Below are 12,234 nucleotides of genomic sequence, written 5' to 3'. Positions count from 1 at the left end.
GATATGCCAACATATAGTATAACACCCAGTCTTTATCCCGTCAAGAGGAGAAAATTTTAGACCAATGAATGAACATTCTAGGAGCTAAAACAGTCCTTTGGGGAAATTTTAAAGCCTTAAATACCTTCCTCACTACATAGGGTTTTTAAAAATGTAAAGGAATTATTTATTCAAAATAAGGAAAAAGGATAAAAAGGAAAAAGCAGTAGGAAGTAGGAATTAATACAGATAAACTTAAGAATAACCTTAAAAAGTAATAGTAGGATATATAAATACAAAAGCTTGTTCTCTTAAAGAACGAGAAAACAAAACTCTAATTTTGGCATAATGGAGAAGGATGAAAAGGGGTGAATAAAAATGCATGGATCAGAAATAAAAGAAATATCAAAGAGCTTTAAAATTGCAAGAGAATATCACATGGAACTTCATGACAAGAAATTTAAAAATAGAAAGAAAATGACTTCTTAGCAAAGTATAAATTAAAAATTATAAAAATTGACTCTGAGAATAGAATAGAAAATTTGAATAGATGAATCACTATAAAAGAGAAAAACTCATTATGTGTTTGTTGTATCTATCTATATATATGTGAGTGTGAAGAAAAGAATAGCAATATATATTGCTATACACACACTCTTGGGCACTGCTAAGATTGTATACATTACACTGCTAATAAAAGATTACATTGCTAAGATGTAGAACATAAGAGGGGAAAGATTAACAAAAACGTGACTATTAAAAAGTATCAGTATCCTAAGCACCTGGGTGGCTCAGGCGGTTAAGCACCTGACTTTTGATTTTGGCTCTGGTCATGATCTCAGGTTTGTGAGATGGAGCCCCTCCATCGGGCTCTGTGCTAGGTGTGGAGCCTGCTTAAGATTCTCTCTCTCTCTGCCCCTCTTTTCTCTCTCTTTCTCCCTTTCGAGAAAAAAAAATTGCAGTGGTCTCTTACAAATAAGGCAATATGCTCAATAATTTACTACCATTATCTCATTTAATCCTTAAATCCTGTGTGGTAGGTGTTATTAGACCAATTTTACAAACAAGGGAACTGACTTGAGAGGAGTGTGTGCTGTTAGTACACTCTATTACTATAAAATGAATGGTTAAAAACCCAACAAAACAAAACAACATCAAACTAGCAATATATGCAATGAAATAAAGCATGGTAACACCTTCATTCAATGATTATGAGATATCACCTAGAGGTGCCCAACTTTTGGATCAAATAATGTTAATATTTGTACAATTTGTAGTACTGGTAATCATAGATTGTTTGCAGATGGCAAAGGGTAAATAACATTCATATAGTCATTGGCAAACAGACCTGAGTGACATGGAAATTAAAGAAATTTTTGAAATTTCTAAGCAGTTTTGAAAAAATGAGATGCATATTTGCTAGAATAAAGGCTAAACTACTATAACAATGGCCCCAAAACAAGATGGCTCAAATAAGATCAGAATATGTTTCTCTCTCAATTAACTGTCTACACATAGGCTATTAGGTTGTTCTATGATGTTAATCTCCCAGATTCCTTCCATCTTGTCACTTGAGCTCCCTTTGTCTGCAGAGTTGAAGTTAGCACACCACAGGAGTCTGCCTTCCAGCCCACATGCTGAAAGAAAGAGGAGGAGAGAGCAAACCCAATCCTTTGAAAATATGCTATCTCAACAAGGACAATATCACTTTTAAGGCGGCAAAAGCTGGTTCATAAGGGGTAGAAGGGCAAAAAATGCTAGTCTTTTTGTAGATACAGTACATATATTCCTATAAAGTGTATAAACAGATATACAATGTATCTGTGGTATTAAAATTTTATGGAAGAAGTTAGAGGGAAAAAAAAGTCTAAAAAGGCTCCTCATGCAGTGATAATAATAACAATAATAAAAAGGTTGAGAAGCTCTATGTTAAAGACAAGTACCAAAAACTGCACACATCCTCTGCTCCCAAGAACTTAATCACAAAGATAAACCAGCTGCTAAGGAAACTAGGAAACAGGCAGTAGCTAAGTGGCTACTGACCCAGAGTAAACTCAGTTTCTTCCCATTTGAGCTTCTTCATAAGGCTACTTGAGTGTTCTCATGACATGACAGTTGATTTCTCTGAGAATCCAAGAGACTACAGCGGAAGCCCCCATGTCTTCTATAAGTAAGAGCCTTGGAATCCCCACACTGCCACTTCCACCACATACACATAGGTATACAGACCAATCCTGATACAACGTGGGAGGAACCTACATAAGGGTATCACACCAGGAGGCTAGGTCTGGGAATCATCTAGGCTATTGGCTTTTTGTTTGGAAATATAATCAGAAGTTCTTGTGTCTGTATAACTGGAAAAATCATGCTGGTTAAATTCTAGTTTTCCTTCAAGGCCCTGATGACATGTTAACTTTCTAGCCAGAATTCACTGCCTCCTCCTTTGTGATTCTACATCACATTATTTTCAACTCTGGTGCAGTACTTATTACCCTGTATGATGGTTCATTGTGTACAAGGCTGTCTCTGCAATGAGAATATAGAACTGAGGCTTACTTATTTTGATGCCCTTCAAGCTCAGTGTTGAATTAAAAAAAAAATTTCAACCACTGTCAGTTTCTGGTAGGAAAACCAGTCTGTGGCCAATGTAAGAAGCCTTATAAATTATCTATTTAGCTCATCACTGATTTGCCTTATACACATAGATGACTTGCTTAAAACAAGCAAGTAACCTAGCAAACAAAACAAGCCCAGAATACAAATGTATTCATTTCAATGACAGATTTAACTTCTCTGTCGACTAGAATTTTCATACAGATAACTTTACAGGAGCAGGCAAATTAAAATCTCAACATCGCTAGGTGGGTTTTACAGGAGAAAATGTGTGTTTCAATAGAAAGGGATCTTTGTTTAGATCACACCATTCCAGATTATCTGATTCCAGGCTTTCATTGCTGTTTAACTATTATACTTTATTAGTTCATACTGAAGAAAAGTTAGAATGATATAAAATAATTTTTGCCTCTAGGCATGTAAAATCTGGTGGAGGTTCAAGTGACTCCCTTCTCCAATGAAAGAGGCCAGTTCTGCTTTCATTTGCATGTTCATTTCCATTTTCCTGATCTATAAATATGTCTGTTCTCTGGCTTTTCCTTTTGAACTGGCTGTACCATCTTACTGGGGCTCTCATTTGATTAATGAGTTAAATAAAAAAATTAACATTTGTAAATGTTATATTTGTATGAGAATCATGATTTTACCTATTCCTTAAAAATGTCCTTCAACAGCCCATATATACAGGACAAGAGGGATTGGTTGGGTGATCTTAACCAAAATGAAAAAGCACAGACCAGAATTACACAAACCTGGACTCAAATCCTGGCTCTTTGAGGCACTCAGGACCACTGCACTTCACACCTCCAGAGACATGCATTCACACTCAAGTTTCTATGAATGGTGCTTCCCTGTATAGCACTTCGCACAGGTCTGCACTGCCCACATAGCAATGCCACTTGCCCTACAAGAGCAATTTGTGTGCATGCTGTGTGTCTTAGCAGAAAGCCTGTCCCTTGTCTTTGCCTTGGTGACAAATGAGATGTTTTATGAACCAATAATACATGTATATGTGCTTAACTGTCATAATTAAGCAAACAGCATGGGGGTAGAAATAAATAAGGGAAAGAGATAGAATGGCTTTTAAATGTTAATAGCTTTGATAGTACTGTCCAACAGAATATTTTATTTTGTTTTAAAGATTTTATTTATTTATTCATGAGAGACACAGAGAGAGAGAGAGGAAGAGACACAGGCAGAGGGAGAAGCAGGCTCCATGCAGGTAGCCCGATGTGGGACTCGATCCTGGGACTCCAGGATCACACCCTGGGCCTAAGGCAGGTGCTCAACCACTGAGCCACTCAGGCATCCCCAACAGAATGTTTTGTAATAATGGAAATGTTCTAGATCTGTGCTGTTCAATACAGTAGCCACTACTACCCACACATGGTATTGAGCACTTGAAATGTCACTAGTGTGACTGAGGAATTGAAATTTTACTTTTAATTTAATTAACTTATATTTAAGTACATGTGGCTAGTGGCTACTATGTTGGACAATATAGATATTGATACTAGCAGAAAGACAAATTTCTAGACTCAGAAAAATGGGAGATATAGGCTTCTCAAGCTTTTTGGCGAAAGGACCTATATGCTTAAAAAGCACTGACAAGATCTTATTCTTTTTGATGGCTGAGTAATAGTCTATCCATTCATCTATCAATGAACACTTGGGTTGCTTTCATATCATGGCTATTGTAAGTAATGCTGCATTGGGGGATGGGTGAAATAGATAAAGGGTATTAAGAGGTACTGATTATTCTAGTAATAGAATAAATAAGTCAGAGATGAAAAATACATCACAGGGAATATAGTCAATAATATTGTAATGATATTGTATGGTGATAGATGGTGACCATATATCATGATGAGCAAGGAGCAATGTATAGAATTGTTGAATCAATATGTTTATGCTGAACACCTGCTTTCCCTGAGAGTCTGGAATTTTGATATGTGCTAGGCAGAGGGTGCCTAGGTGAACAGTCCCCAGTAAAAACCTTGGATGCAGAGTCTCTAATGAGCTCCCACGTTAGACAACACTTCACACATGCAGTCACAATTCAGTTACAAAAGAATTAAGCACATCCTGGTGACTTCACTAGAAGACGATTCTGGGAAGTCTCTGCCTTGTTTCCTCTGGACTTCACTCCATGTTCCTTTTCTTTTTTCTGATTTTGCTTTGAAGCCTTTCTTGAAAATAAATCATAACCGTGAGTACAACCATATGTTGAGTCCTGTGAATCTTCCTAGTGAATCACTGAACCTAGAGATGATTTGGGGAATTCTTGACACAGTCCCTTTCATTGGCCTCTGCTCCCAGAATGTCAACACCCAGGATTATATCCCACACTGCAGAGGACTAGAGACTTCTCTCTGAAGAAACTGAAAAACGAAGAGAAAAAAGGACTGCAAAGGGCAGAAACATTGCAAAAGGCAAAAGAAAGTCTCCAAATAAAACTACAATTAATGTCTTTAAAAAGATAAGAAAATATACTGCATTTATAAAAAGTAGAATGCTATTAAAAAGAAGCAATCAGAACAAGAAAGAGCAATATGAAATTGAAAATGTAATAAAATGAAATTCTGAATCAAATGGCTAGAAGATAGTATTGACAACTTGCCCAGAGAAGTTGGGGGGGGGGGGGTAAAAAAAGAGAGAAACAGATGAAAAACAAAAGAGAAAAGATAAGAAAACTGAAGGATCAATCCAGGAGGTCCAAAATTCCAACTAAGAAAAAAAGAGAACAGCATAAAATGGAAAGGAAGAAATTATTAAGGCAAATTTCACCACACTACAAAAAACAAATGAGAGGCATCAGGTTGAAAGAGCACACCAAGTGTACAGCACAATGAGTGAAAAAAAAGAATCACATCAAGGTCACCAAATCATCACATTTCAGGATACCAAAGAGAAGATTCTCAAAAGTTTCAGAAAGGAAAAACAATCCATACTGGCATACAAAACTTAATGATATCAGATTTCTTCACAGTAATACTGACAACAGGCATTCTAAAATTAACTCTTAATCATTTTGAGGAAAAACCTAGAATTTCATACTCAAACTGCAAGTCAATATCCCAGCCATGAAGAAAAACATTTTAAGACATACAAGGACTTTGAAAATTTATCTTTTCTTAGACAGTAATGGGACTAAGTGCTTGAGCAAAATGACTGAAGTCAACCAGATCAGGATCTAGGAGAGAGGTGAATTAGGACTATAGCTATGCACCAAACCTAGAGAAATTTATCTTCTGTTCCTATTCAGAATAATTTTGGCTATCTTTTTAATTTCATAGAGCACTTTGTGCTCTGATTGTTTCTTTCCATAGCATCCAATTCCTATTTCATGGGTACGATCTCTTTTCTTAACTCCTTAAAGATACTAATCTTTAGGGTGGTTGCAAACCTAGAAACAAACCAGATGTATGTGAAGAGTGAGACCTACAGAAAGAAGACTTAAGGAAAAAAATTAAGTTGACAGATTCTTGTAATTGAGCATTTGACAGCATTTGAGTACTTGGAAAAAGCCATAGATAGAAAATTAGGCAAATAAAAAAACAATCTTTATCTTTTGGCTCACAGGCTAGTCATATTTACTTAATCATAATAATATAAAACCTAACTATTAATTCAACTAAATATTGAGATAAATGTCAACTGAGAGGATAGAGGAAGTGGAAGTAGAAGTAGAAGAGAGAGTAAAGGAGTTACATCCTTACCATAAAGTATCAATTCTCAATTTATAAAGGAAATTAAATAAATAATATCCAACTCATTTAAGTCAAGAAATAGTTACAGTATACTTTAAGACCTTAGGAGGTAAATACTAGAAGAAAAAATTTGGGATGCCTAAGTGGCTCAGCGGTTGAGCATCTGCCTTCGGCTCAGGGTGTGATCCCGGGATCTGGGATAGAGTTCCACATCGGGCTCTTTGCAGGGAGCCTACTTCTCCCTCTGCCTGTGTCTCTGCCTCTCTCTGTGTGTCTCTCATGAATAAATAAATAAACTCTTTTTTTTAAAAAAAGAAAAGATTAAAAGAAAAAATTAAAGAGTTGAAAGTAGTTGCCTCAGAGGAGAGAAATAAGGACTGAAGACAAATGAAGTGTCTCATATTTTTGTGGCAAATTTTTAAGAGCTGCTTCATTACCCTGATTATATATTATATTATATAAATATATATTTTTTTAAGTAAAATTTTTTTTTTAATTGGAGGCACCTGGGTAGCTCAGTTGGTTAAGCAACAGACTCTGGATTTCATTTCCTCAGGTCATGATATCAGGGTGGTGAGACCGAACCTCAAGTTGGGCTCCAAGCTCAGTGTGGGGTGTACTTGTCCCTCTCCTTCACCTCACTTGCATGCTCTATCTCTCTCTCTCAAATAGATAATGTCTTTTTAAAAATAACTTAATGACATTTAAACTGGAAGCTTTTACAATTCCGTACGCCACGTTCAAGTACACTCAATATATTGTTTCCTCTTCACTCAGCAAGACAGTCTTGCACTCAACATCCCAACCATGAAGAAAATTCTTCCTCTAATTGTTTTAAGATCCATATCCTTTCTTCATACTCTATGTTCTAACCACTTTTTTTGAAAAAAATCTTTGAGGATGCTCTATGTACTATGAAAAAATCTTCATGACGCACGGTTGAACGGAAAAAGCAAAGGAAAAAATGGCATATATATCCGAGAAGGGGAAAATGTCAATATGTTTTGGCTTAGATACACATAAAATATCTCTGGAATGATAAGCAGTAAACGAATAATAATGCTTACCCAGGATAGGTGAATTGGAGAAATGGGAATTAAGGAGATGAGGAGCTTGGGAAAGAGGGAGACTTTTCATTGTATAACTTTTTTCTTTTTTCTTTTTTTTTTACGTTTTGATCTTCAACCCTATAAAACCATTGCCTACTCAAAAAATATATTTAAAAAAATTTTTTTTATCTAAAAAAATTTTAAGTACTACCCCTTTATCTTGCACACTTACATCCAACTTGAGAACTTAATTACCAGGCTTTTAATCATCACACAAATAAATCTATTAACTCATATTAAAATTACAAAGGTTCAGATAAAATAGAGAGAGTAAATCTTGGGGATAAGCAGAGACATATGGATTATCCTCATTATCTCTAGGGATTTGATGATTATTTCAAAGACAGAATGGTTTCAATGCCTACATATGAAAATATAGTCTTTGCTTTTTTTTACTTCTTTAAACCTAGCTCAAGGGTTTTTAAACTTTACCATGCAGAAGAATTTCTCTCAAAGTGAGAAGACTAAATATTAAATCATGCATAATCTTTACTACACTTCAGAATCTTCTTACACTTCTTTTAACCAAAATGGAAAAATATTCATACTTTTTTAGTATTCTTTTTTTACCCTGATATCATGTTATGACCATCTTTTGATTTTTTGTCAATTTTTTCTACAACATGATTAGTAATGGCTGCATTAGTTTATGTGATATTAATATATTAATGCAACATATTAATCAATATATTGATCAATATAATATTAATATTATATTGTATTACTGTTAATTAATATACTGTAATATTACTACATTGTATAGATATTTTCTGGCTTAAATTATTTTACCATTTCTCTATTTGGGGACATTGAGTGTTTTCAAAGTTTCACCATCATAGGCAACATCACAACAAACATCCAAGTAACTAACCCTATATACAGCTCCATTAATATTTCCTTAGAGGTAGAATTGCTGGGTCAAAATGTATCTAAAAAAAAAAAAATGTATCTAAAATTTCAAGAATTTTAACAACTATGGTTCCAATTTTAGTATCTGTGCTGCCGAAGCGAGCACAAGAATTTTAACAACTATGAACAAAATGCTCTCCAAAAACCTACTTAACTGTTAATGGAAACCTAAACATAAGGTAATTAAGGGAAATGACAGGATGCTTTACTGATTCGATCTGTGAGTCTTCAGGTACCTCAGTGAATCCCAAAATCTCAAACTGCAAAATGTTCCACATGTATCATGTCAAAAAGTCAAAAAAAGAGGGTAACGAACCTTGATATTAAAACCATACCTCTTACATGAATGCTGCAAGAAATGTAGAAGCATCAGAGAAAGAGGAAAAAGATCTCTTGGCAGTAATACATCACTGAAAAATAGCAGACTCAAGTTCTCAAAAGCCTTCTAGTTTAATGTCATTTGAAGAAGTATTTCCTGTTAGTAATTATAATATTCAAAATAATTAAAGTATTTTGTCATCACAGCCATATATTAAAGGAGAAATGTCAAAAAAGATTTTGCTGGTGCTGACATTTCGATGAAGAAAAATAAAACTTTTAATACAATGAATAAGACCAACATTCTCTGAAGTTGCATATTCAACACCGTAATTTAATACCATTCAAAATTTGGAACCTGAATATGTAGTTGTAGGTAAAAGCAGGCCCTAAGTAAACTGGGGAAAAAATAATCTTTCAAAACTGATGACTCAAAAGACTATGCGTGAGTTTTTCTTTTATTTTTCTGCATTTTTCAAAATTTCCTTAATAAAAAAAGTGCATAAACATAAATTAAGAAAGCTCAAACTTATTATTTAGGAAACAAAACTATGGGTGTTGCATTCAAGTGATTACCCTGATATCAAAAACCATTTTTGGATGATATACAGCCTATTATACAATTCTAGAAATCATAAGAAACATAATGTAACTTTCTTTAAAAAGAGCGATCCCAACAAATTCTTTAAACCAGATTATTCTCATAGATGAAAACTGAATAAGTCTCCCTCACCACCACAAAATGTCCCCAGCGGCAAAAGGTAAAGAATTACTGCGTGTGACAGCTCACTCACCTCCCTTCTCTAAAATACATTTACAGTTCAAAGGGAAAAAAAATTTGATTGATTGCAATTAAAAAGCACCCTTGTTAAAAACAAAAACAAAAAAAGACAAATACTTAAAGTTCAAATAAGTTACTACGAATCCTGACGACTAGGGACAGCAAAACACTCCCCAAGTCCTTTAAAGCATATGCAAAAAAAAAAAGAGAGAGAGAGAGAGATACACAGAAAAGATGAATTAAGGGTGCTTTTTGATTTTACAAGACCATTCACAGCGACATTCACAGTTGGAAGGCAGCGGACTAAATTCCGGCACCTTTTTCTGAAGCCAGGAATTCCTTTCCCTGATGAAATAAGGGAATCCTTACGGAATAATAAAAAAGACACTCCTCAACTCAAAGTAACCAACGGGCTCCCAGGAAAGAGCAAAGCAAGCTGACACAATGCCACGGAGCACTTAGATCTAAAAACGGAACAGTGGACGTCCCGTTCTGCAAAATACTATGGTTCTCCTCTCCCGACTCCCACCGACGCGCACAAGCGCCACCGAGACCGGGAGAGGGCCTTGCGGTGCCGCACAGGGTTGGCAGAGCCACGACGAAGCTAAGCGTGGGTTCAGCCTGGTCCAGCAAGACCACCGGACGCAGACTCCGGCCCCCGGGGGAGAAGAGCTGATGCTGCTACCGAGAGCCACCCCGCCCCGCCCTCCCGGCGGGGACGTGACCGGTGTCCTAACACACACGCAGCGCAGCTCGCCTTTCTGGGGACTCTTGGAATGTACAAATCGCTGCCATCAACAGCCGGGCCGGGCGGGCGTCCTCTTGCCCTCCCGGAGCGGCGCGGCAGCCTCCCCGCGCGGGGACAGCCTGGAGTCCGCAGGCCGAGGGGGGCTCCCGGGTGGGCGGATTCCCCGCCACGGTCGGGTGGGCTGGGGGGAAGGGCCGCACGCGCTATTTGCACAGTATTCCGAAGTCTGGAACCTAGTTTGCGGTTGGGGGGGGGGGGGCAAACCTAAGCAAACTGGAAGAAACAAAGTCCTTCAAAACTGGTGACAAAGAAAAAAAGAAAGAAAGAAAGAAAGAAAAGAAAGGAAAGAAAGAAAGAAAAGAAAGAAAAAAAAGAAAGGAAAGAAAGAAAGAAAGAAAAGAAAGAAAAAGAAAGAAAGAAAGAAGAAGAAAGAAAGAAAGAAAGAAAGAAAGAAAGAAAGAAAGAAAGAAAAAGAAAGAAAGAAAGAAAGAAAGAATATATACAGATAGATGACTCAAAACACTATCCAGGGTGTTTCTTTTATCTTTCTGTACTACGAGAAACTCCTCTCATGAAGAAATCTATTGCTCTGAAATAAGAAAGGTCCAACTTATTATTTAAGGAACAAAAGGGTCAGCGTTGCATTCAAATGACTACTCCCGTGAGATCAAAACCTGTTTTTGGATGAGATGCAGCGTATCAGGCAACTCCACAAAGTAATTTTTTTTTTAAGAGCAATCTTTAAACAGAGCTCGAGCTCGGCGGATGTTCCTCTGAGAAGCGAACACCACACTATTCGAAGACCCCTCATCACCACGGCGCCGTGTCCCTGCCGGGTAAAGGGTCGTTTACTTCGTCGCGGACCCCCTAGACCGCCCGCACAGCGCCGCGTCCACAGAGCCCGTCCCGACCCGGGCAAGAGCGCGGGGACCGCGAAGCCAAGCGACAGGGGCCGGCGAGGCGTCCCAGGGCTGTTTGCTGGCCGTCTGGCGCCTCCGCACACAAACTTGGCAGCGCTGAAGACCGGCCTACTGGGAGTGACAGTCACGCGGAGGGCGAGGAGGGCGAGGAGGGGCGAGGAGGGAAGCGGAATCCGGACCCGAACCCCGTGACGCGAGGATGCCTGGGCACGGCCAGGGCCCGCCCACCCGCCTTCGCTATCCCACCCACTGCCGAGAGCCCCGGAGGACGCAGCAGGGCCGGGCGCCCGGGGGCACCGGCGGCGCTCACCGCTTCAGGTGGTCCGAAGCCCGCCCAGCTGCGGTGGTCGCGGAGACCAAACTCGGCGCCGTGGCCCGGGCTGCGGCCCGGGGGGTAACCCGGGCAGGAACCGGCTCCCGGGGCATCGCCGGCGGCCTCCACGGCAGCCGCGCGCAGCCCCCAGCGCTGAGCGCACGCCGCCTCTCGGGCCACGGGGCGCAGGGCACCCCGGCGCGGCCCCGCCCACTCCCGAGGAGGGCCAATGGGCGCGGAGCGCGGGAAGCCGGGGCGGGGCGCGAGCGGCCGGGTAGGCCCACGACGCCGCGCGCTCGGAGGTCCTAGCCGCCCGCCCGGGGCCTTCGGAGTTTCGGAGGCCGCCCCCCACCCCACCTGCTTGTAATCGTGTGTGTCGGGTGAGTGTGGAGGGGACAGGAACGCACAGTCCGCAAATTAAAGATCTGTGAGAGTCGGAGGCGCCCGGGACACACCTCTGACTTTGCGGAGTCTCCTCTTTTCAGACTTCTTGGTCCGCGGATGACCGAACACCAGCCACAGGGTTTGGGGATGCGCGGGAAACATACACAGTCCCTACTTTAAAGATCTCCCAGTCAGTCGGGTGGGGGAGCAGATAAGGAAACAGGTGACTAGGAGAGCACCTCAGGAGGTGCATTCCCAAATCTAAAGTCCTGTTTTGCAATGCGGGGGGTGGGGGGAGTATGTGAAGGTGGGGGCTGGGTTCTCCCAGGAGAGAACTGTAAGACTGGTTACCCGGCAGTACCTGTAGCCATGACTCACAGTGGAGGACAGTGCACACATCTTTTTCATTTTCTTTTTTCCTAATGGTGACCTGATAATATGCACGACAGT

The 12,234-nt window shown here is 39.6% G+C and overlaps 1 protein-coding gene across 2 annotated transcripts in view; it reads right to left on the bottom strand.

Annotated features, from left to right (window-relative positions):
* Positions 1-11,574, bottom strand: part of ZNF638 (zinc finger protein 638) — a 140,840-nt gene extending 129,266 nt beyond the window's left edge. The window contains exon 1 of one of the 2 annotated variants that reach the window (XM_072766849.1): positions 11,398-11,574. In XM_072766849.1, the coding sequence (XP_072622950.1) occupies positions 11,398-11,513 (116 nt within the window). In that variant the 5' untranslated portion in view covers positions 11,514-11,574. The remainder of the gene's footprint in view (positions 1-11,397) is intronic. The other variant, XM_072766848.1, reaches the window with a different exon arrangement.
* Between the last annotated feature and the right edge of the window lie 660 nt (positions 11,575-12,234).

Source organism: Vulpes vulpes, chromosome 8 (genome assembly GCF_048418805.1).
Source record: "Vulpes vulpes isolate BD-2025 chromosome 8, VulVul3, whole genome shotgun sequence".
NCBI lineage: Eukaryota > Metazoa > Chordata > Mammalia > Carnivora > Canidae > Vulpes > Vulpes vulpes.
This window is presented reverse-complemented; position numbering and strand designations above follow the sequence as displayed.